Source organism: Pteropus alecto, unplaced genomic scaffold (genome assembly GCF_000325575.1).
Source record: "Pteropus alecto unplaced genomic scaffold, ASM32557v1 scaffold461, whole genome shotgun sequence".
NCBI classification, from domain to species: Eukaryota; Metazoa; Chordata; class Mammalia; order Chiroptera; family Pteropodidae; genus Pteropus; species Pteropus alecto.
The window spans coordinates 1,464,859-1,485,399 of NW_006431079.1; the positions used below are offsets into that span (position 1 = coordinate 1,464,859).

A 20,541-nucleotide genomic window follows, 5' to 3' on the forward strand; every position below is an offset into this window, starting at 1 on the left:
AGCACATCTCCAGGCCTTTGACCAAGCACTGTCAATTCGAGGTCACACAATTTTATGGAAGACACTAGGGTCATAATATTTCTGAAGGTGGCCATTCTCTGTTAGATTTTGCTTCCTTCCTAAATACTTTAATAACACTTTTAAAAACTATATTTTGAATTAGTTCAACTTACAGATTTTAATAAAATTTCATTTGAAAACAGATATATTTAAAAATAAATTTTGAAATATGTCTTAATTTGTCATGAGTATATATATGAGTTTAATTGTAATCTTACCAACAGTTTTTAGATGTTATACATTTAAAGTCTTTTTTTGTTTCTAATAATTTACCTACCATAATGATTATTTACATTTTAAGTCCAGAATGTTTTTAAGTAAGATTTTAATTTCCAGCTTTGATTAATAATACTATATAAGTAACAGTGGTAGTTATATGAATAACATAGGTGGTATAAATAAATTTGTTTTTTAAATAAATCTGCTTTTGATTCAGTTTTCTATCACCCAGAAATTAGTGTTAAGAACATTGAATACATATTTAAGTGACTGACCACACACAAGTGAAGAAATAATGTGTCCCCATTTGAGATGGTTCTGTAATTTTTGTCAAATGGTATTCTTGGAAATGTGTGTCTGTAAAGTAGTTTTTATATTAGTATTCATTTCCCACAGAGCCAAGAACAAAACAGGATGTGTCTGTTGTGGGTTTATTTGGAAGAATTGCCTTGATGAAATTAAATATCAAACCTGAAATAGTTTTAAGAGACCCTCTATGAAATAAACCTGAATTGTTGGTAAGCCACAAAAGGCCCTTTTAAAAGATGACAGGGAAAAACTTTTAACTAAGTAAATTTGGAGCCGAAGGCCTCCAAAATCACATGCAGCTTAAAAGTTTATTCTTTGTTATTTTTGGTGAAACTTGCTTGTTTGGAAGGAGGAAGTAAGCTGCTTCCTGAAACGAAATGAGCTCTTAGAATTGATGAAGGCCACTTGAGACTAACACGGCAGCACTGACACAGCACACGTGATATATTGTTTAGTGTAATTGAATAGCTGAGAATGGTAATGTTTCTCTCTCCTTGGCCCAGTATAATGATTTAAGAGGTCCTTAAGTTATTTGGTTATGATAAGTATAAGATTGTGATGAAAGTCAACAGGAAATGAATCTAGATTAGTTGTCTGGCCCAGTCACTGGGACTGCTGAATAAATGCTGGGTGCTGAAGGGTTTGGGAGGGCACCTTCAGGAAAGGTTCTGCAGGAACCTGGGAAGCTGCCTCTAGGCCTGAGTTTGCTACAAATAGGCACTTTCTGAGTTACAAACATTATAAAAGTCATCTGATAGACAAGAAGAACTGAAGCTCGAAGTGTGAGGGGCTTGAGTTCATTCACAGTGATAGGTGAGGAAGAGTTGAGGCTGAGTTTCTTGACTTTGTACAGATTCGATGGTCATTCGGATGTGCAGGCTTGTCATATCCACTTTTCTTCATCCCGTATGTACATGTGGCCATATGCATAGGCTTACATTGGCCTTACTACTAAAACTTCTGATTGTGCCTGTATTACCTTTACTCCTAATTGTCATCCGGCAGCATGGGCTCTTCTTCTTGCTGCCTTAGGGCGAGATTGAATTTCTGTACATGTCAATGCCTCTAGTTATTTCGCTATGGACAATTATTTATTTTAATGTTCTTTTTGACTTTCTTTTTCTCTCTTCAATCTCTTCTTGCATTTATATGTTTTTCTCTCTTCTCTTTTCTGTCTCATTCTCTCCTTCCCTTTTCTCTTTCTCTCTTCCTCTTAAGCATTTCCTTTTTCTCTCTCCTACCAACTATACCTGTTACTTCTGTTGGAGAGTTAAGAAAATAATAATATCTGATAAGCTTAACAGTAGTTGATATATCTCCAACAAGAGAAAGGAAAGGCCTTAAGTGTGTTTTTCTCTAACAAGTAAACATTTGACCATCTACCATGTGCTAGATTTAGGGGATTAAATAATCTCTATACTAGAGGATTTTTCAGTATCTCATCAAATACAGTAGTAGAACTGTTCATATTTTTTGACCTTCCGATATTCTTTTTCTGTTACAATGTTATTTCACAAACAACATTATAACCAAGTTAATGGAAGTGTAAAGAAGAGAAAGAAAAAATAATAATTCACAGTCCTATCTGTAACAATTATACTTACTGTTTCTGTTTTCCTCTAGTATTTATCAAAATATTTACATGGTCTTTATAGAGTGGAAGTCATAGGTAATTTTGCATTTTTCTTCACTCTATGTTATTTCATAAATGTTTTCTTAAATGTAATTTTAAATGGATGAATAATATTCCACTCAGTACAGATGGGAAGTAACACTGATGGAGTGCTAGGCATTGTGCAAAGTGTTCTCTATTCGTTTCATTTTATCCCCATCGTAGTTATATGTGATGAGTGTTATTTCGCTCATTTTATAAATGAGAAAATCAAGGCTTAGATTAATTTATTTCAGTTTGACAAACATTAATTGAGCTATACTACATCCTAGGAACCATGCTGAGTTCTGGAGATTCAAAGAAGAGTGGGACATGAGCCCTCCTGTAAGGAATTCAGAAAATGGTGGGGAAGCAAACGAGTTAAGGGATAATTTCAACACAGTATGCTAAGTGCACTGACATAGAACACCTCCTGGGTTAGAGGTGGTCAGGGCAGATTTGCTAGAGCTCTGCTTCTCAAACTTTAATGTACATATGGAAGTTCCTGGGGTTCTTGTTAAAAGGCAGGTTCTGATTTTTGGGTCTTTGGTGGATCTGAGATACTTCATTTCTAATAGGTTTCCAAGTACTGCTACTGTTGCTGCTGGTCCACACAACTCACTTTGGGAATATCCTAGACAATGTAGGACTTGAACATATACCGGTTAGCTAGACAGAGAAATAGGTAAAGGCATTCTACAGAGAGGGCACAGCATGGGGAAAGTCATAGGAGCATAAAAAAGTGTATTAAGTGGGTAAACTACTTATAATCTATGGCAAGTATTGGCAAACTGTGGCTCACTGGCTGAATCCAGCCCATGGTCTGTTTTTGTATTGTCTATGTGCTAAAAATAGTTTTTACATTTTTAAAGGATTGTAAAACAAAAACAAAAACAAAACAACCCAAAACAGAGAAGAACATATGATGGAGATACATAAAGCCTGAAATATTTACTGTCTAGTCCTTTACAGAAGCAGCTTGGGACCCCTGATCAATACTATTGGTAGTACTGGTGGAGTGTAGAATCTGCTGAGGGTTTAGTGGAAGACATGTTAGAGACAGTAAACAGGGGGATGATCACCAACGGATGCAGAAGGGCTTAGCCTTTATCTTTGAAGTGACAGGGACCCAGGCAGGATTTAAGGAGGGGTGGTCACAGGCTTAGGTTTTTTTTTTTTAGAAAAATCTCTGGCAAAATATAGATACAGGGGGCCAATGCTGGAGGCCAGGGTACCAACCGGGAGGCCTGAGCAAAGGCAGATGGAGGAGGAGAAGACAGCTCTGAGAACTATCTCAGGCAGTTTTTCATTCTCTTTTGACTGTAAACTCGTCACAAAACAATATTTGTCTTTATTATGGAGGAACTCAAATATTTTTCATTCCATTAAAGAAAATGCTGGTTAGTACCCACTAAGATGATTTCATATTGGATCTTAACAGTTTGAAAACATTGATCTAAGGAGTTAAAAACAGTAGGATTTTGTCAAAGATTTGATGTAAGGGAGTGGGAAACAAGGATCTTGCCATGCTCCCAACTGGAATCCATAATAGGGCGGGAAACCATTTGGAAGGTTGAGATGATTCATTCATTTTTGGACATGTTGAGTTTGAGAGCATTGTAGGATAATCAGGCTTTTCAGAAGATAAGAGAGATCAATTTCTCATTCAGTATTACTACTTCACTGTTTTAAATGCTATTGAAATAATAGCAGTTAACTGCTATTTTTCAACATAAAGATATGTGTTTCAGGATTTAATAAGCTCTTCCACCCCAGGCTAGGGAGTCAACCATTGTTTGCAGTGTTCTATTGGGAGGAAGCAGCATAAATTTAAAATAATTGGATTACATAGAAAAATTTGTAAATTGGGGAGTAACTTGTACATACTGCTTTGAGATATTTATTTTATTTAGTGCTTGCATATTCAATAAGATCAATATTCTGATATATTGAAATATTTATCCAAGATAGAATAATCAGATCACATTAATTAGTTTGTGTATGGTAGTGTATGTATGCAGTTTGCTTTAGTTCTGTATACAAATGTACTATTAGAGGGTTATCTGTTTTTGATTCCTTTACTTATTCTATGTTAATATAGAACCAGCGGCATTTATTTATACCCTTCTCCATGATGGTATCATGATCCTTTAAACATCTGCTGTTGGAACTATAAAAGAATATTTCTTAAATTTTAATCTTATTAGTGTAAATAACATAGATATGTGCCTAAATTAAAGAGTTATTTGTTTTTACTAGGAAATAATAATTTTTAAATGCTTTATGTAGATTGAATATCTGCTTAAGAAACTGACAGAAGCTATGGGAGGAGGTTGGCAGCAAGAACAATTTGAACATTATAAAATCAACTTCGATGACAGTAAAGATGGCCTTTCTGTGTGGGAGCTGATTGAGCTGATTGGAAGTGGACAGTTTAGCAAAGGCATGGATCGGCAGACGGTGTCTATGGCAATAAATGAAGTCTTTAATGAGCTTATATTAGATGTGTTGAAACAGGTAAGTATCTTGTATTCTCACATTTAGAATTTGACATGTTCGAAATAAAACAAATTCATCACAAAGATGAGTATGAGTCACTTATACTTTTATACTGATTTAGAACAGGCATAAAGTTTCTTATTTTCCTAGTCTTAAGGTTAGACTTTCGTTTTAAAGAATTATTAGTGCATTTCTGAAGTACAGTTAAGCATTGGGAAGTTAAATTTTGAAAAAACTGTTTAAATCAGCTGTCCCCAACCTTTTTGGCACAGGGACTGGTGTCTCTATGAGAATCTAATGCCTGATGATCTGAGGAGGAGCTAAGGCGGTGATGCTAGCACTGGGGAGTGGCTGCAAATACAGATGAAGCTTCGCTCGCTTGCCTGCCGCTTACCTCCTGCCGTGCAGCCTGGTTCCTAATAGGCCACAGACCGGTACCAGTCCATGGCCTAGGGGTTGGGGACCCCTGGTTTAAATGATCACATTTTCAAACTATTTTTATAGTACTTTCATGTCATGTGTATATCCACACTTATTGATATGAAAGATCCCCATAGCATATTGTTCAGAGAAAAAAAAAGTTATTGAGTAGCAGGTATCTGATCTCTTTCATGTAATGTGACATGTGCATGCACAGAACTATCTGGAAGGGCGCTCATCAAAATGTTAAAGTGATTGCCTCTGGACTGTGGAATGTCTATACATTTTATTTTCTTCTTTATCCCTTTCTTATTATTGGACTTCCCATGTATATGGGATTATATGTTATTTTTATAAAACCAGAAAAATACCCTTAATTTTGGAAATTTTGCTAAATAAATATCTTTATATAGCAAGCTTATATTTATCTTATTAGATTATTTGATGTTTCTCAGCTCCTGCATAGAATCTGATATACATTTGGGAAGCTTAATGCTTATTAAGTGGAATTTATATATTTTTAGTGAATCTTTGAAATTTCTTATGTTATTATATTGGATAATAACTAATTTGAGATTTCCTTACTTCGGTCCTTTTTTTGCTCAGTAAGTGATATTGTTGTTCTTTGCTCTTTTTTATTGATGGTGCCCATCAATAAACATTAATTGAAACTTAATTTGTATAGGTTTTGGTGCTGCAAAGAGGAATGTGACATGGTCTCTGTCCAAAGAGGGCTTTGAGGCCCACCAGGATGGCCGGATATAGGACTACTGATGAATCTCAGTATGAGATAGCTTTTGCTTGTCCAAGGATTAGGAAACTGAACAAGTAATATGATTAAAACTTAGTATAATAATCAAATGATACTTACAGCTGAGCTAATATATCTTTAATGCTACAGATAGTCTACTATAAGCTATCAGCATCTGTACATTTAATATTTAAGCATTAGCTATTCTCGAACAACACTGACAGGCTTTGGCCTATAATAATGTGTAATTTTGCTGAAGTAAAAATTTGAATTATTTCTGAGGCTGATATGTGGGAAGGAAGTACAGGACTAGTAAGTATGAGCATGGAAGCTACAGTTAGATGTTAATATCCTAACTATTGGTTCAGTTGTTTTTCTGCTCATCTGGAGCAGAATTCATCCTCCAGAACAGTGTGAAGTTAGGCAGAAAGGTAGGTTGGTGCCAGAAAGTGATTGGTTGAGAAGATATACTTGGCCAAGTAGATACCTTTTAACATTTTCTTTCATTGAAGTTTTAATTTACTGAAAATCACTGTTGGGGGTGGGGTGGTGTGTGTGTGTGTGTGTGTGAGAGAGATTTAAACAGAATAGACTGAATAGTATAGTGGACGCCTATATACCAATCACCCAGTCTCAATAACCACCAACACATGGCGAATCCTACCCTACCTACTTTTGCCTCTCCTATATTCTCAGACATTTCATTTTATCTATAAATATTTTAATAGATATCCCTAAAAGGTAAGGAATTTTAAAAAACCATAATGCTGTTAAGGTCAGGGATTCTAAAATCTACTATTTATAGTAGCTTTGCAGTGAAGGCAGGGGTTGTCACTGAGTGTCTAAAATTCTGCGTGGACTTTTGTCTACATATGCTTGCATGAATTTGACTAGGTGTAGTGTCCCTGGCCTTCATAGATCCTCAAGTTCATCATCCATAAAGGGCAAGTACCATCGATATTTATGTATGCAGGACCATAAAGCAGATAATGGAGCAAGCAAGAATATCAAGGAAAAGAGGTATCAGTTCTTATAAATAAGAGGACAGGTATTTATATCACATTTAATCTTTCATAGGGTTACATGATGAAAAAAGGCCACAGACGGAAAAACTGGACTGAGCGCTGGTTTGTACTAAAACCCAACATAATTTCTTATTATGTGAGTGAGGATCTGAAAGATAAGAAAGGAGATATTATCTTGGATGAAAATTGCTATGTAGAGGTAAGTTTTCTTTCCAGTGCTGCCCCCTGCTGCTCAAATAATTTATCTTCCTTCTTCAAGACTTTAGATCCTTAATCTTAAACTCACATTTCAAGAATAATATAGTCATAAAGTCGCCATAGTTTCTGAACTAAAAATCAAAGATAACTGACAAAATCTTTTGGTAATTTGAATTTATTTTCTGTCTTATTCTCACAAAGTACCAGAAAATCTGGGCCATTTTGAGTGGAATAAGTAAAACTGAAGAGGATGTGAGCATTACTTTTGAATGTTTTCAGTGACTTTCAGGATACCTTATTTATAACTGTTAATACTGTAAAGAAGTGAAGACCTCAAGGACATATCTTTTTGAGTTTTTAATTTATATCTGAACTACTATCATGTCTATATTTATTGAAGAACATTTAAAATACCTAAGATCTCACTCATAAACGATAATGTATTTTGATGGATACCTTAGGGTACACAACACCTACTAAGGGATCTTCTTAGGACCAACTAAACACGGAGACTCACAAGATTATGGTAGGCCATACCAGTCTCCTTATGAGGATATCTAGGACAGGAACCACGGCTTGCCAGCAGCAACATCCCAGGTATTAGGAGAGGACAGCTATATCAAGCAGGTGTGGGAATCGCCCAGGCTTACCCAGGCTTACCACAGGAGTCAGCTGTTCTAACAATGCCATGGTATACCCTATAAGGGATGCGCTCAGGTACAAGAGTCGCTGTGCTCAGGAAAGCCCAAAGCATGGCATCCCATCAGGTGTTGGTGGTTCTCCCAGTCAGATGTAGTATACTAATCAGGGGGCATGGTTCCCATAAATAATGTTGCCTAGGGGACAGCATTAGTAAATCAGTAATAGGCATTTGTAGATATTTTTCACTGACATTGAATTTCAGCCAGATTTGTATAAATAAGTAAGATGGATTTTAATTTAAATACTTAAAAATAAAATTTTAGAGAACTAATTTTGCTTTCTGTTTTAGTCTTTGCCTGACAAGGATGGAAAGAAATGCCTTTTTCTTATAAAATGTTTTGATAAAACCTTTGAAATCAGTGCTTCAGATAAGAAGAAGAAACAGGAGTGGATTCAGGGTAAGGTAATTTTTATTATTTGTCATGACATAACCTGAGAGGGCTAACTTTCTATTTTTGAATCTCATTGAAGATACTATAGACAATGTTTCCTCATTGTCTATAGTTAGTTCTTAAAGAAACATAGTAGCTTAAAGAAAAACAAGTTAAGAGGATAGTTCTCAAATTTTTCATCATTTTCATTTGCGTAATGAACTTGTAGAAAAATTATAAACTGGACATTTGAATTTCATTTACTCTTTAAAGAGTATGGAATTTCTCCTTTTAAAGTGCCAATTTGAGTTTTGTGTAATACATAAACAGAAGAGTAATAATGCAGTAACTTTTGAATAATTTCCAATATCTGTTATTTCCACAAGAAATTACTAGTTTCAAATAATTATCTTAAGAACACAAACTTAATTTAATAACTTTTAAACTCAAGTATTATTTCAAAATTAGTAAAGAATGGGATACGGTATATGAGATTTTTTTTTTAATATCACAAAAGGGGATTCTGAATATGATATTCTTGGACATAGGTTAAGTTACCGGGACTTCATTTTATATATATATATTTAGTCTGTCTGCCTGTGCACTGGCCCAAAGAAAAGCACTAGTGCGAGTTTTCAGTATAGAAAGAAAAATAGTTTAATACTGAATTGGCCAAGATGGAGGTGGGAAGCTAATACTAAAAACCCGACTCCTGCGTGGTGTATAGGTTACAGGTTACATAGGTCAAATCACAAGACACTGTGGATTATGGGTTCAGGGCATGGTGGGAACTGATTGGCTGGAGGTGAGGTAAGGGTAATAAATCATTTCTTCAGGTCTTGAGGACAGTTCTCAGGTCTGTTCCAGTGTCCCTCCCTGTGTCTGGTCTCATTAGAAAGTAGCCAGGGGTCGGTCCACCTTAGGGCTCAGGAGCTGAAACATAACTTAGGCCCAGATGTTTTCTTCAGCCTGCCAGAAGTCCACACCTTGTGACCATTAGTCAGGTCTGGGCTATGTCTTCTGCTGCCTCGGGGGTTGTTGATTATCTGGAGGAAAAGCTAGGTCTCTGAGGGCTAGAGAGAGGGGTGGGGAGGGGGAGAGATATGATTTCTAGAGCTAGGATTTAAAACTATATTTAATCAAAGTCATAGAGACTCTTGGTTTCAGGTAAAAATATTGAAAATTGTGGTCATGTGTGATGTGGTTTACGAGTTTGAGGCAAGTGCAGCTAGGTTTGAATCTTCTTACCTGAGTCCCTTGGGTTGAATTATGAATTCCGTAGCCACTTTCCTCTTCTGTGGAACAGGGATAATAATAGTACTTACTTCTCAAAGTTGTTGCGAGGGTTGATAATTTGATAATGAAGATATGCTTGCACATTTTAAAGTGACACATCAATGTAGAAGTGTTTGTGGTAGATCACAAACAACCAAAATGTCCATTAATTGGGAAATGATTGAATAAACTACGGCACAGCTGCATAATGGAGCAGCACTGTGCAGTACTTTCTGTATAGTGCTTCGTGTGTTGATATGGAAAGCTCTCCACGATCGATTAGGTGAAAAAACCAAGGAGTGTGTTATGCCACTGTTTATGTCAAAAGAAGGTGGAGAATGTACATACATATTTATATACATTTAAAATATCTCAGGAAAGATGTACAAGAAGCTGTTAGCATTAGTCGCTAGTGGAGAGCGGAACTCTGTACTTAGGGATAGAAGTGGAAGAGAGACTTCCTCCATGTCCTTTCATGCTTTTGAATTTGAACAATGTGAAAGTATTAGCTACTCAAAAAATCCCATTTATACAATCGAAACAATTAGGAAAGCAATCAGAGTTCATATAAAAATTAGATAAGTCAAGTAAAGGATATAGTAAGTATTCAACAAATGGTAGCTACTAGTATCTCAGGAGGGGCTGTGTAGAGGGAGATGTTTTCATAAGGCTTAGATGAAGGCAGATTAAACAGCGGGTAGCAAATGAGATATCAGAACTTCGAATCTCAGCCCTTACAATGCCTTAATCGTTTTAAAAAATTTTTATTTTATTATTAGTTTCAAGTATACAGTACATTGGTTAGACATTTGTATAGTTTATAAAATGATCCCCCGATTGCTCGCTCTCTCCTCTGGCTCTCCACCTCGCCATTACATTAATGCTGACTGCATTCCATATGCAGTGCTCCCCATCCCCGTGACCATCTATCAGCTACTAATTTGCACTTCTTTAATCCTTCACCCATTTCTCCTAGCCCCACCCCCAACCCTCCTCCCCTTTGGCCGGCACCAGATTGTCTTCTGTATTTCTGAGTCTGCTTTTGATTAGTTTGTTTTTTTGTTCCTTAGATTCTACATGTAAGTGAAATCATATATTTGGACTTTTGAGAAATATGGAGAAAGTTGTTAAAAATGTTGTTTTAAATTCTTAAAATGTGTGTGGTATTCTCGATTCAGATATCTATCTATTCAAGCACAGATACAATTGTGGAATTGGGAGCTGGAAGGGACTTTAGAGATGCCTCTCATTTTAGAGATGAGGAAACTGATGCTGCAAGAGGTTGTGTGATTTGCTCAAGGTCACAGCGCTACTCAGTGGCAGGATCAGAATCTACACGGGGGCTCTGGTTTTCTTCCCACTGTGCCATTTGCATGTTAAGCTCACAAAGAATAAAGGATATTTCCTGTTTTTCCTCCTACACCGTTTACAGCTATTCACTCTACTATCCATCTGTTGAAGCTGGGCAGTCCCCCACCACACAAAGAAGCCCGCCAGCGTCGGAAAGAACTCCGGAAGAAGCTGCTGGCTGAGCAGGAGGAGCTGGAGCGACAGATGAAGGAGCTCCAGGCTGCCAACGAAAACAAGCAGCAGGAGCTGGAGACCGTGAGGAAGGTGGGAATGGACGCTGAGCAATCCATTTCACTGCGGGAGCCTCAGCTACCTTACTTAGGAAGTTTGGTTTTACCAAGACCAGGTTACTCTATTTTAGGGAGATATATTTGGTGAACTGGGTTCTCGGGAAGTGTGTCTGAGTGAGACACCCTGGTTTTCCCAGCCCTGAAATTATTAGGATCTCAGAGCAGCAGGGACATTTCATTGACCAGAAAAGAAAAGCATATTTATAAAATAAGCACAGATTAATTTTGTCCAGAAAGATGAGAAATTTTATTCTCCTAAAGATGTCGAGGTCACTTTTGGTGACCTGGGTAGGGTCTGTTGCTTTTTTATTTTTTTCCCCTGTCGCTCCCTTCTTCACTCGTGAGTACACTGCAGAGCCCTTAGTGTAGCATTGTGGGTTTTACTTACTGTTTGGAGTCAAAGATACAGTTTGGGTCAGCTTCTTCCATCTCAGGGCCCGGAGGTCACATACTGTAGGCCGTACAGGACAGTTAACCAACGTTCACTGGGAAACCTTGTCCCCCGGTTATATTAATGGTTCTGTGGGTGTTGGGGGTCCCCAGTGTGTGGGCATGGTCTTTGTTTGGGACACTTTGGGGCTGAGCCTATCTGCCTTGAATCAATGGGCTCCTGTTAACCACCGATATCCTCCTCAGCACACCTTTGCCTTGGGATATGGGGGTTGCTCATAGTATTAGGCCCCACATTCCCGGAGGGGTTCTCCCTTTGCAACCTGGGGGAAATGCCACACTCCGTGCTGACTTCCTCGGAGTAGACTCCAATTTTTTTTTTTTTTATACTTTTATAATCTTAAGAACCATGTGGACATACAGTCTTAAAAATAGTTGTTCCTATCCAGCACAACTGCTTTTTAAAAGCAGCTCCTCAGGCCTTGCTGCTCTTCCCCCGAATCCTGCATCTTGCCTTTTTCTGCTGCAATACATTTTGTTTAAAAACTCCCTTCACAGGCTAGCATGAGCACCCACAATATGTGATTGATGCTTCTGCCGTACACTGTGCACAAAGTGGAAGTGGGTGTTAAACGAGTGGGGTGGGGATCTGGGCTTGGTGTCCTTCTTTTATAATTAAAAAAATTATGAAATAGGTCAAACATACAGAGGACAGTATAAAATACCTGTATACAAATAATTATGAAGTGAAAATTCCTGAAATTACTACTCAAGTTAAGATAGAAGCTCCTGGGCCACACAGTAAGATTCGTGGTTTATGTATCACTTTGAGTTTTTACACGTGCTTGAATCTTGTAGCCACCACAGACACAATACAGAACAATTGCGATGCCTTGAAGAATTTCCTCTCCCTGCTTCTAGTATTCAGACTCCACCCTCACACCAACCCCTGGAAACCACTGTTCTGTATTCTGTACCTATATTTTTGCCTTTTCCAAATTGTTGTATAAATGGGATCATACAGTATGTAAGTTTTCAAGACAGGATTCTTTCACTTAGCATCATGCATTTGAGATTCATCCATCTATTTTCCTTTCAAACTCTTTTAAAGTCAGCCTCCTGGGAGCATGTAGGTGCCCTGCTCTGTGTTCTGTGAATGTATGCCTGAGTTGAGAAGGCCTAGGCTGCTTAGACAGCTTTCCCACTACCTAGTTTTATAGAATTATTTAAGCAACTGACATGGGATTTGATGAATATGTATTGGAAAGTTATTACAGATCCCTTAATAATTTTTAATTTTCATATCAAGAAATAAAATTCTCCAATTTTTCATTGAAGCATTTTTAGAAAAATACTATTCAGATGAATATTTTAATGACCTGGAATTAGGTTACATATTTGAGAGTTTTGTAAGACTCTTTAGCCCTTACATAATTCAGAAGAAGGAATAAGGAATCATGGTATTTTTTTAATTAAAAGATTTATTCATAGGGTTTACCCACGTAATTTTCTTCTTTTTTTTTGAAAAAAAGACTTTTTTTTTTAAGAGCAATTTTAGGTTCACAATAAAATTAAGAGTAAAGTACAGAGATTTCCCATAGGCCATCATCCCCAACTGGTGCCAGCTCCACCTCCTCTGGTTCAGGGTATTGGTTCAGAGGCTGGGCCAGCTGGGCCTGCCCCTGCTTCCTCCCGTTCTTCCTTGCTGCTCTAATCCCCAGGGCCTTCTGCTGGGCCCTGGTTCCCTAGGTCTGATTGGGGAAGTGTCTCCTCATAGAACTGCAGCTGCCATCTGGGTAGAGACCACTCAGATCCCACAGCCGAACCCCATTCTTTTTTATATCTTGTGTATTCTTCTAGATTTATTTAATGTATATATAACAAAATATGAATATACCCTCTTATTTTCCCATTCTTTAAACTTAAAAAGTACATGCCCAACTTCATGGTTCTGCAATTTGTTTATTTCGTGTGTGTGTGTGTGTGTGTGTGTGTGTGTGTATTTGAGATCATTTTATGTCAGTATAAAGAGAGCTGCTTCATTCTTATTGAAGGCTATATAATATTCTATTAAATGTCTCTATTATTACTTATTTAACCAGTCCTTGATTGATGAACATTTGGGTTGTTTAATAGACAGTGCTACAGGGAATTTTGTACCTGTGTTCATACATATTCTAAGGTATCTATAGGATAAATTGTCAGAACTAGGTTTGCTGGATCAGAGTATTTCCACATCTTATAATTATGAAATCCAGACTGATGAAACAGCCAGCATCTCAAATCTTGCTATTCACTGTACCAGAGTGAATTAAGTACACCAGCCCAGAAATGTCACACTTCACTTCTATTTACAGTGTTCTGACCAGAACTAATCACATGTTTCTGATGAGAAGTCAGCTGTCAATCTTATTAGAGTTTCCTGTGAGTGATGAATCATTTTTCTCTTGTTGCTTTCAAGATTTTCTTTTTTGTCCTTGTCTTTCCACAGTTTACGATGATGTGCGTGAGTGAGGATGGCTTTGTGTTTATCCTAGAGCTGTTGAACTTCTTGGATGTGTAGATTAAAGTTTTACACCAAATTGGAAACATTTTTAGCCATTATTTTTTCTTCTCCTTTCTCGCTTTCCTCTCCTTTCGATACTCTCATTATGTAAATGTCGGTGCACTTAATAGTGTGGCATGTTTCTGAGGTTCTGTTCGTTTCACTTCATTCCCCTTTCTCTCTGTTCCTCTGATTGCATAATTTCTGTTGATCTACTTTGATAGATTCTCCTTGCAGTCCAAATATATGGGTGAGAACCTCTAATGAATTTTTCATTTCAGTTATTGTACTTTTCAGCTCCCGAATTTCCGTTTGTTTCTTTTTATAATTTCTATCTTTTTATTGCTATTCTCGATTTGGTGGGATATTTGTCATACCTTCTATTACTTCCTTAAGGATGGTTTCCTTTGGTTCTTTGAACATGTAACCTCTTTGAAGTCTTTGCTTTATAAATCCACCATCTGGGCCCCTTCAAAGGCAGTTTCGATTGCCTGCTTTTCTCTGTGTATGAGTCACACTTTCCTCTTTCTTTGCATGTCTCATAATTCTTTCTGGAAAACTGGACATTTTAGGCAATATATCGCTTCACTCTGGGTACAGCTTCCTCCCCTTCCCCAAGGGCTAGTTCTTGTTTGCTCACTTATTTGTTTAGTGATGTGTGCCTGGCTGGACTGTTTCGGCCAGGTCTGTTTTCCTCCCAGTGTAAAGCTTCCAACTGTCCTCAGAGGAACCGCTGTCGTTGTGCACACGTGCCCTGGCATGACCGGATGCGAGCCAGGGCTCTCTCTGAGAATGTCCCTCTGTTAATCTGCCTCTGTTGGTGTCGTAGCCAGAGTTGTTACAGCTCACTAAAGGCCAGTGAGTGCTCTACTGTCTTCAACAATGCCCTGGGACCTAAATTGCCCCATAGTCAGATATTATTTAAATTCAGGCCCACAGGTAGTCTCCGAGGCTTGTTCCTATTCCCTGAGGGCTCTTTGTGTCTCATCTGGTTTTCTCTGTCAAACCTCTAGCTGGCCTGTTTTAGTTTGTTGGTTTCATAGAACCATGGGCTTCCTGTAATTCCTAACCACCAAAACCTCCATTGTTTTCAAGAGTGTCTTTAGGCTTGAACTCTTCACACTGCGTGTTAAATAAAGTCACTTCTTTTGAAGAGAGCCTCAGAGCCTGCCCTTCTCCCTGGGCAAACCTCTGTGCCAATGCTGTGGAGCTGGGGACAGAGACAGTAATCTGCTCTTGGAGTGACACCCCTGCTTTATGAACCTGTCACTAGGCAGAGGCCACAGCCTCTGGTCTCAGCTTGCTGCTCCCAGTGTGGAACCTCTGCCCTACAAGTGAATTGGAACAAGGGTGATTGTGCCTAGTATTCTCAGCCTATCATACCTGAAGTACAACTTCTACCCTATGAGTTGGGGCTGGTGGAGGAAGAGAGCCCCAGGCCTCTCAGCCACTTTAGGGTTTCTGAAACATGGATCTGGGGAGGAAAGGAAGTACCGGTGGCCTGTCCCTCCTGGGTTGATACTGCAGCCTGAACTGTGAGGTGAGGAGAGAGGGAGCCTTGTGTTCTTGGTTCCATTGCTGTGGGGTAGAGCTTTCTTCTCACTGACGTCATGGGGAAGGTAAAGGGACTGCTCTGTAGGTTAGATGCCATCGACTCACTGTTATTATTGAGAGTTTGTTGATTTTCTTGGATAAATGTTCTCCATCTGTTCTATGCCCTTAGGATAATTAAAGGGACTTTAATTTTTTTTTTTTTTAATTGTTTCACTTGGGAAAGGGTTCAAGTTCACTGGGGAAAGGGTCCATGGAGTTCCTCATACCACTCTCTGGGAAGTTTTAAGGAATAATATGTAAGATGACAGGGCTATACAGGAAGCACTCAAAAAATAGATCTCCAGCCTCATGAATTCATTTGCAGTGAATAGAACTCAATGACTCAATTGCAAAATGTTGTTCGGATTTATTGGTAGTCATTCATTTTACCTAATTTGTTTTGTATGTTGACTGGAAAAATTAATGGAATGGAATTCCAGCAGACCTAAACGTTTTTATTCTGTCTTTATTGAACATTAAGAATGTCTGGGTCCTCACCTGTGTTTGAGTGTGACCATTTCTCTGTCCAAATGCACTTCCACTCTAACATTTCCTGCTTTTCTGTTTGTGGGATTTTGATTGGGTAGAAACTGGAAGAAGCAGCATCTCGGGCAGCAGAAGAAGAGAAGAAACGCCTTCAGACTCAAGTGGAACTACAGGCCAGGTTCAGCACGGAGCTGGAGCGAGAGAAACTTGTGAGTACCACACGGCTGGGGAATGCTGCTGCTCTGCTCACAGAGCCTGGTCAGTAGTGGAGACGCGAAGGTGAGGAGGCTGGAATGAGGCCATCTCGTCAGCTTGGCTCTTCTGCTGATTGGCAGTAGACTGTTGGGGAAGTCACGTGTTCATTCATCAGGGTTTATGGAGCACCTTCTGTGTGCCAGGCACCATACCAAAGATGTAAAGATAAAAGACATAAACTTTGCTTTCAAGACCCCGAAGTAGAAATTTATAGAATCGGGTGACAAGTACTGTGGTTAGGGTGACCATGCGTCCTGGTTTGCCTGGGACAGACCCTGCCATTCTTGTGTAATTATTAATAACATCCCTTTTCCTTCTCAGAAAGTCCTGGCTTGGAAAAGAAATAGCTATGGAAAAAGTAAGCATAGGTTCCATGACATTTCTCCTCTGTAATGAGCAAAGTGGGGGGTTCTGAAATCATGAGAACGTATGAATTCTGGCCTGCTGCTCTTGGCAGCTCTGATTCATCTTAGAGGTTCTTGTCTCCCAGACACCCAAGGTTCATGTGGTTAGCTGGTTATTGGGACACAGGTTTTCTCACATTGAGTTATAAGGTGTGTGGAAGTGCCAAGCCCAGTGCCTGTTACATAGATGCTTGTGACATTGCCTTTAGTAACTTTTTATGGCTTAGAGTTCAACGGGACGTGTTTGTTCTGGCAGAAGAAGGCAGATGTGATGTAAAAGAGTGTGACACGCCAGCCGGATTTGGGGTTGTTTCCTCTCTGCTCCTTTTTACTGGGCGTTAGTTTTCTTTAAGTTATGGGGACTATCATATGATCTCTCCCAACTGTTATGAGGATGAAGTGAGCTAACGCAATTGGAAAATGAATAGCTATTATTAAAATAAATTGCAAACTGCAGACACATATGCTAATATGTGTGCTATTACATTTAGGATGTTCTTCTAATTTTTAAGGCAGAGATTTAAACTCTTTAATCCAGAAGGGAGAAACTGTAAACTTGTTAGGACACTAACTGCTTGCCTTCCACCAGGACTGGAGGTGCCTTGGAGAGGGAGAAAGGTGGGCTTGCAGGAGAGTTAGTACAGCAGGAGTTGCTGCAGATCAGACTTTTCTTTCCCCTTTGGCAGTTCTGACTGGGAAAAGTTTCATTCCTTTTAGAAAAGACTCTGTTGGTAAAGAGCGTGTGGCTTTAAGAGAGAAAAAAATTTAAAGAGAAATTATACAGAGACTCTGTTTTTTGTTTTTTTTCTTTACTTGAATCTTAAAATGTGGAGTGGAAGGGATAGAGAACATATCAGGGCAAGAAAAACAGCACTGACTTGTAGTTTGTCCCTGGACTTTTTGGGTGTGGTCATGGTGTGGGTATTGGGTGCGGTGCTTTCATTTCCTCCATCATCTATTCGAGGACTGAAGGACAGGGCTCTGTCACCCTGATGGGCTGAAGCTGTGGACTGTCGCAACCTCTCAGGATGGTGGTGGAGTGGGATGCTTTCCCTTAGGGAAAAGTCAGCCTGTGTTTAAACATGACCCCTTTTATACCATCAGATTAGACAGCAGATGGAAGAACAGGTTGCCCAAAAGTCCTCTGAACTGGAACAGTATTTGCAGCGAGTGCGAGAACTGGAAGACATGTACCTGAAGCTGCAGGAGGCTCTTGAGGATGAGAGACAGGCCCGGCAAGACGAAGAGACTGTGAGGAAGCTCCAGGCCAGGTACCAGATCAGTTCGTACACTGTGCCTTTGTGTACTTCGTTTGGCTAATACAGTTCCTAGGAATGACTAACACTGGCGGAGAGGGAGGAGTGTGCCCTGGAGAGACCCTGGAAGGGCTCAGCTGGCTGTGTTGTTTATTCTCAATCTGGGACACTGGAAGAGCCTTGCTTCTGGGGCTAAAGACTAGCCTTATATCTATTTTAGAGCAATCTTCTGGTTATGTTTGATTGGTGCCCTTAGTCATCTTCTAGAACGTCCACGGACCCAGGATCAGCTCTGGTGAAAGAGAACCTGGCTTCTTCGATGTGTTCTAGATCAGACAGGGCCCTAGGTATGGAGGCAGTGGCCTGCTTCCTGTTAGAGTTGCAACCACTTTTGAGGGATAAAGAGGACATCAGCAGTTTCCATTTGATCATTCAAGACTGGTGACATTCCTTCAATAATTATTACTTGAAATCTTAGTTTTAGAAGTTCTTAAAACCTAGATTTTTTTTCCTTAGAGTTTTTAAGTCAGTTTACTATTAATGATAGTCATGTTCTTAGATGAGAATTCTCAATCTTTGGCCTTGGTAGCAGCAGGGAGGACAAAGTAGAATGAAGGCCCCGAAGGGAAATTCGAGCTCTCCTCTTCCAGTTTCTAACTCGCTTCCCCATTTACTTTCTTTAAGATGTCTTGCCAGGGGTGCAACACTAAAAATATTTACCCCAGTGGCAGCAACTGGTCAGTGCAGGTATACCATAAACTTCCAGCTGTGACCCCGTTTTGGGAGCACTTGCGAGATGAGCTGGGGTAGATTTTTTATGGCCGCCACCTCACAGGTGGAGCAGCAGAAGATGTTTATTTAAAAAGGAGGTCTTTGTTAGGTACTTTACCAAGATGACTTAAAAAATAAATAGGTTTTAAACAATTTGATTCTATTAAGGAAAAATTATCTTCTAAAGAGAAAATTAAATGCTTACTTAGCATATTGCCTGGCATTTCTGTGTCCCACACGTATGTATTCGCTGTACTGTGGTGTTAACCAGATCCTGGGAACTGTCTTTCATTGCCATTGGCAGTGATGCTGGCATAAGATCCACTCTCGTGGGAAGGTTCGAGTCCCATGTGATTCTTAAGAGAGGCATTTTAAGGGACATGAGATAGTTTTTGAGCGTTTTTATAATTTGTGATGTGTTGGGAATTTATAGATTGCCCTTGTGCAGAGAATTCACAGGTGAGCTGTGGTATCACATATTCTCCACAGTGTTGAGAGAGATTGATTATGACACAGCAGAGATTATTAGATCACAAAGGGAACCAGATGACTCTAGAAAGTTATTAAAGTATTAGTTATTTTGTTTTTATAGAATGAATGATGTTTTGAATAATAGAGAATTTTGGATAATAAAACTTGTTGTTTTTAACCAGTGGTAAATGTCAGAAAAAATACATATGTGCGGCCTGTTTCACATTTACTGTTTCAAAATATCTGTGACTAGGACCCAGGCATGACTATTTAAAAAGCTCTGGCTAATTATTTTGTACACTCTGATTTAAGTACATAGCAAAATGGTGTCAAACTTTAAGTGCAAACTTTCGAGTGCAGATGTAATATTGATCTACTACACATGTCGATCTGCTCCAGTAAGCTGAAATTACTACGCAGAGTCAAGTTTTTCTTGGTGTGCAAGGGTCACTTTATAAAGATGATTATTTTACTATTCTAAATTATTTTTCTTTCAATTTTGTTTTTGGAACTCGAAATGGACAAACTGGCTCCTTCTAGTGGTCATTTTTAAGTGAGGCGGGTCCCTCTCTTCCTGAAGTCCCAGAAGGCTGGGCCTGGTTCAGAGGGACATTTTGTCAGATTGGCAGAGGAGGCTTTCTCCTTATTCCCACGTCTCAGAAAAGGCCTTTCTGGGTAGACGATCAAAGGAAGTCTTCGTGGAGTTGGGCTAGAAACATTTAAGCCTGGCACTAATGCAATGAAACATAATCTTAGGCCAAGGGTATATGTCAAGGGCTTTTTAGTTCATCCTCCTGTCCTTTCAGCAATAACGTCATTCTTGGGATATTTGGCATCTTGTTTCTGCAAGGGATGGTCCTTTCTCTGCCAGAGTCTTAAGTTTCCCCAGAGATACACTATATAGTGAATTGTTTACTACAAGAGCTTTGACTTAGACCATCTGGGTCTTGTCATTTTTTTTTTTTCATTAAAATTGAAGTGTTGTGTTGTGTGTGTGTGTGTGTGTGCGCGCGCGTGCACACGCGCGTGTGTGTGTGTGTGTGTGTGTGTGTGTGTGTTTAAATCTACTTGTTCCTGTTTGTTTTCTAGCCTCTTCTGAATGGGAACTCACAAAAAAAACTTTTCATTTAACATATGGACAACTCAATTATTGGAAAGTTCTTGACGCTGAGCCATAATCTATCCCATTATAACTTCCACCCACTAAGTTTTGGATCTGTAAGACCTAGGAGCATCCCTTAGTCATATCT

At 38.9% G+C, this 20,541-nt stretch overlaps 1 protein-coding gene across 2 annotated transcripts in view; it reads left to right on the forward strand.

Annotated features, from left to right (window-relative positions):
• SWAP70 (switching B cell complex subunit SWAP70) overlaps positions 1–20,541 on the forward strand; it is a 64,175-nt gene that overhangs the window by 38,054 nt on the left and 5,580 nt on the right. For both annotated transcript variants that reach the window (XM_025038515.1, XM_006905628.3), the window contains 6 exons: positions 4,529–4,756; positions 6,987–7,133; positions 8,124–8,232; positions 10,913–11,094; positions 16,236–16,343; positions 17,898–18,064. In XM_025038515.1, coding sequence (XP_024894283.1) covers positions 4,529–4,756; positions 6,987–7,133; positions 8,124–8,232; positions 10,913–11,094; positions 16,236–16,343; positions 17,898–18,064 — 941 coding nt within the window. The remainder of the gene's footprint in view (positions 1–4,528; positions 4,757–6,986; positions 7,134–8,123; positions 8,233–10,912; positions 11,095–16,235; positions 16,344–17,897; positions 18,065–20,541) is intronic.